Genomic DNA, 5,746 nt, shown 5'->3' on the forward strand with positions numbered 1-5,746 from the left:
TCGACTAATATAGATTAACTTTAAATTAAGCAGGAAGTATTTTACTTTCTAAATTTTTTTAAGTAAGAGAATCTTACCAAAGAATTTAAAGATTACTTATTTATTTATTTATGTCTATTCATTAAATTTATTTAAATTTAATTATTTATTATTATTTTAAATTAACTTTAATTTCGATTCAACTTATTCTTCTTATATTTTTTTAGTTCCCATATTGTAAGAATTAAAAGAAGATAAAGAATAAATTAAACGACATTGAAATTTATCTACATTGATATAGAAATGAACATAAGTAAATTTCTTTAATCTGAGATTGTTTTTTTCGATACTGATATAATTTCGTATCTCCAGCCTGCCGGAGCTACTTGTCACCACATTACGCGCCGTAAGAAGTGACACAATATAATAAAAATAAGAAATCTCAAATCGGCCCGAGAGAGCCCGCATGGCGGAATATCTTCCCGTTTATGAGCCAAGTGAAACCGGATCTTCGAGAGAAGGCGGCGTGTCAGTGCCAATATAAAGACAGCCGGCGCGAAATACTTCTAATTTGGTGCACGCCGGAATCGTACGAAACGAATGCGGAACTTTCTGACCTCGCCCGCGAATAATTTTAGGCAATAAACCATGAACATGGTTTTTAATGATGTTCCATGATAAATGTGTTGTTTCTCAGCAACAATACTGATGACAATACCTAAATCGAATTTACTGCCTGATATTAAACAAGTATTACTAACGAAAAATTAATAAAGAATGGTCAAAATGCCGGAGCAGTTGCAAATTGAAACAAAATAGGAACAAAAAATTGAAAAGAAAAAAAAATTAATGAAAACATTTTGAAGAGCACTTTTGTTAAACTCTTTGATCTATTTCTATGACTTTCTTTTCATTGACAATGAATAAAAAGTGTAACGAATATTACTAAAACGAATATAGGTATATTTCTTGTATCTTTGTCGAATACAATTGAAAATTTATTTAGGGTACAAACACATTTCCATGCACAAATTTCATATAGAATTATTTTAACAAAACTGCAAATAAAGTTTTATTTATTTCCTATTTTGACGTTTTAAATCAGCGTTGAAAAATTTTCTCTTTGATGTTTTGACTTCTTTAATTTTTTTGAATGAAATTTCACTCTTTGGAAATAAGAATTATGTCAAAAAATTTAGAAAGAGACTGTATCTTTATTACTTTCTTTTTTAAATCAACCTAAATCCTTATCCAGAAGTTGATTTTTATGAAACTAATGTAATAGAATTTTTCGTGAATTTGAAATTTTTACCATAGGATTTTATTTTTTAAGAATTTTTAAGAATCATTGATAAGCAAATCTGTTATATGTAAATAAAATTACCAGAGTTGGATAAGTTAAATAATAAATTTTTTTTTTATAAAATTGACGAAGTTCTAAACGTTCAAGTATACGCTTCGCGAAAGACAATTGCGCGCGGGACAAAGATAGTCTTTTTCGAACGTTTTGTGAATCATCATTTGTGAGTATTATACATGAAGATATACTTGTATTAATGAATACGAAAAGTCAAAATAACAATGAAATTTATAATCAGCTGATATGGGAAATCAGTCCAAAAATTATACCAATTAAAGTGAATTAAAAACTATCGAACTTGCTGCACTATCTTCGCCTGCGTGTTTAACGAAGATTTCCACAGTATTGTTATAAATGTTTGAGTCTATAAAGGTACAAATGCCCAACGATATGTGGCAACAGAGAATGCAGTCCGCACTAAAACGACCGACTATCACACGCTGCTATCCAAGAAGAAAAAATGCTTCGTCGGCAGCATTAAAGATGTTAAAGCATTATAGATGTTTCGGAGACTACAACCTCATCAAAACGTTTATTATGGACTTGTAATAGATGACTCTATATAAGTTAACTTATGTTATGTAAGTTGACATAAATGATCATTTTATTTAAGTATAGCTATTTTTATAATTGTCATGAATTTTAAACATTTTTCTCGAAATCGCATTTTAATATCGATGCTCAAGATATTTCGAAAACTGCATTAATATTTCAAACTTTGCAAGTTTATTTTAGATATAAAAATCTAATCCTTGAATAAACGATACATATAGGTTTTTTTATTAATGAAAAATAAGCGATGCTCTTTTATCAAAAATCGAAATTTTAACTTTTAACGTTCGTCATTTTGTTCCAAATCAATATTTCGAAAAATTGTTCGTTCAAAAACTAGACAATTTGATATAATAAATAAATCTTTTCGATCGACTCGTTATTTTTTAAGTAAATATTTTTTCAGAATCATAAACTTGTAAACGGTAATTATTTTATATTTTGAGATTAAACCGTAAATGTAACAAATTACTTTCACAAAGTAACTTTCCCAATCCTAGATTTTTCTTTTCAATGTATTTGTTGGTATGTAGAAATCTTAAGTACGAAAAAAATTACATTTCAAGTACTGTTTGCATACGTTGATCAACGTATTTAAGGATGTATATATTTTACACATATTTTCAAGTATTCTTTAAGTATGTATTAAGTATACATTCTTTAAGTATTCTTTAGTACTTTAAGATGATATAAAATTTTATTACAATCTCTACATCGCAATGAAACTTAATTTGCCTAAATCATATTAAATATTTCAAATTAAATATTTCATATTAAATATTTCACTTATGCAAAAAATTGAAAGTTTTATCATTATTTTTTAAATTAGTTTATAAAGACGCTATTAACATTCAGAAAGCTGCGATTTATCTCATACGATTTATCTATAACCTAGATCCAAATAAAATTCAGTAAATTTCGACCCCCTCTAACTTTGGTCGTCGGCGTGCTATGCACATGTTGCACACTTGCTAAAACACGCCTCTCATTATAACAATAAAAAATAATAACGAATAAAGTAAATGAACTATCAAACTAAATAAAAATAGAAGATCAATAGAAATAGAACATTATATAAATCGCAAACTTCGCATATGTATATATGTATACATATAGTTTCTTTAAAATATAAATATAAACACGTAAGAATGGGATACATTTTTAATCACGTCTTGGCGAGAGATATCGCTATCTCACGTCTGTATTTTATCTTTTATCATAAGATTTTGTCGCGCAAAAAGTTTCGCTAAGTCAATATGTTTACAAAAGCGATATATTTAACCGTTCCAAATGCATATCAGAAAACGCGCAAAGATTTTACTTACACACAGTTGAGACTTATCGAAACGAAGGATAAATAGTCGAATAGGAACAATTATTTACGCAGCTGTTGGGATATAAGTTACAATGCAACACGATTTCCTTTCAGTTAGAGTGCGTTACGCTAAATTCATGTCTCTCTCTCTCTCTCTCTCTCTCTCTCTCTCTCTCTCTCTCTCTCTCTCTCTCTTTCTTTTCGTCGAAATTAGCCCACAAACTCATCGACGCGCGTCCGCCTCGCTACTTTCAATCACAAAACAATTTCGCTCGGACTGTAGTAATTACGCGGTGCGGTGCGGCGATACCGTGGATTGCACGCTAAAATTTTTCGCATGTCACCAGGCCATCGCACCTGGTGCCTTACGCAAAGACACAGTTGAATATAAATCGTTGTCGAAAGACAGTATTCATGCATAGACCGTTCTTATTTTAAAATTTTTTGAAGTAATGTAATGTAAAATCTCTTAAGATGGTAATAATATGGTAACGATTCTCTGATTGGATTATAACTGATCGTAAGACTGTATTTAAAACGGCCTTAAATATAAGATTTGCCTATATGAATACCGGCCTAAATATCGCAGTGCTCGGGTTTAACGGTGGTCTCGTTTCTAAAGTTCGGTTAGGAATCTAGGTATCAGCTGAGGAAGATCAGTGCAAATAAAATTGTGCAATTTCGCTCGTAAATCTGGTAAATTCTCGATTCGAAAGAAGCAGCAACTATTTATTATCTATAGAGGCTGAAAATCGTCACTATTTTGTGCGATATTCGAGACAATTTGTTTTCTACGATATTCTCTATCTACGATATATGGGAAATCTACGAACCGTTGATACACGAAAATGATCGATTCAATCTTTCCTTCTTTGTTTATACTTTCTTACTTTCTCACTCTTTCTCTTTCTCTCGATGTTCATCTTATTTGACTTCATCTCTCCTTTCTTTTCCCTTCTTTCTTCCTCTCTCTTCTCTCCCCCCTCCCGCTCTCTTTCATCCTCTTTCCCTTTCTCATATAATATGAAACGAGTTTCCAGCGATTCAATGCCTTGGTCTCGCAAATGTGAAAGTACATTACTGCGGGCTCTGAAAGTTGTTTTGCTCGAAGGTTTACTTCTCGAACGGCCCTGGACCGTTCACCGAGAAAAGATCTTCACGAAAGAGTGTCTAACGCGCAGTGAAAAATCACGAGAAAGAAGGAATTAGAATGGATAAAGGAATCGAAGCATTTTTTCCGTCACTCGACAAATTGCGATAAAGAAATCAACAAGAAGATCGACGCCGCACGAGAAAGGAAAGTGGATATGAACAAAAAATGTATTATTTAATTCATCAATTATTTCAAAATTTAATTGTATAAAATAGCCGAATCAAAATGTATTAATAAAATGTCTCTCTTCATCTTTATATTATGTTTGTATTATATTTATAAAATGCGATCGGTATAAATTTATTTTATTTATAATATAATATTTATTCTATTTATATTACATTTATATTATATTTTTATTTTTATATTTGTTGTCTCAATGCTCTTTTTTCGTCATTGTATTTGCTAGTCTAAATTTTGCTCCTTGCTAGCCTCGATCGGTATAAATTCGCCTTATCATTCCTTTTATCACTTCCACTCGTGTGATCACACGTGTCTGTCCTCTCGAGACCATTTCGCCTCCATCATTTCACTCCATCACCTCCTCTCGACCGGATTGTATTTCTGTTATCCGTTAGTGCGTCATCAACGCATGTGCGGTGCATACGTGAGGAAAAGCGAGCAGAAGTGCATCATGCCACGTTATAATTGGAAACATAATTATAAGTTTATACAATTACAACATTTCCAATCGATTTTATTCAAAATGTAAAGAAAAAAAGAATTTTTTTGATTTGTTGAGCAGAGAAGTGAATCATTGATCCAATAAAAGATAACAAAAAAGTCTTGAAAATATTGATTTTTCGACTAATCTTTCCGGAAATGAAAATTTCATTGGGGTTTATGCAATATTAGGTCCATTCCTGTAGGTCTAACTCTTAAATCAATGCTCACGTAAGGTTTCGCTACGTAGATATGTATAGATCTAATCGGCTTACTTACTGACATTTGGAGCATATAATTTTATTATTGATAAAGACCGAATTTAATCCATCTCCAATCTCGTTCTCATTTCTTTCTAATAACATCTCTTCACAACACAATTATATATCATACTTTTTGCGTTTACAGTTGTCGCGGTTTTCGCGTTTCATAAAACAGGAAGTCATTTATCTTTCCTCGCAAGCATATTTTGCGACTTTCAAATCACCTTTTCCTTTTTTATATTGATCAACTCTTTAGCAATCGCGTTTGATTGTCGATTTACGTAAAACAGTATTTTTCATTGAATTCTAATTATTACAGGATGATTTTATATTACAGGATTATTTACCATTATTTCCTATCTAAATTATTTTTATTATTTTTTATAATTTTTTATATCATTATTTTTCATTATTTTCATTATTATAAATTATTTTCATTATGATAATATGAAAAACTGAGA

The 5,746-nt window shown here is 30.7% G+C and overlaps 1 protein-coding gene across 1 annotated transcript in view; it reads left to right on the forward strand.

The window, feature by feature from the left end:
- The window catches only part of LOC108688553, a gene marked incomplete at its 5' end in the record, with an annotated part of 31,106 nt that overhangs the window by 1,443 nt on the left and 23,917 nt on the right, over window positions 1-5,746 (forward strand). The window contains 6 exon segments of the mRNA XM_018194856.1: window positions 1,712-1,786; window positions 1,789-1,824; window positions 1,827-1,920; window positions 2,721-2,798; window positions 5,111-5,131; window positions 5,134-5,226. Coding sequence (XP_018050345.1) covers window positions 1,712-1,786; window positions 1,789-1,824; window positions 1,827-1,920; window positions 2,721-2,798; window positions 5,111-5,131; window positions 5,134-5,226 — 397 coding nt within the window.

The sequence above is a fragment of the Atta colombica genome, unplaced genomic scaffold (assembly GCF_001594045.1).
Source record: "Atta colombica isolate Treedump-2 unplaced genomic scaffold, Acol1.0 scaffold236, whole genome shotgun sequence".
NCBI classification, from domain to species: domain Eukaryota; kingdom Metazoa; phylum Arthropoda; class Insecta; order Hymenoptera; family Formicidae; genus Atta; species Atta colombica.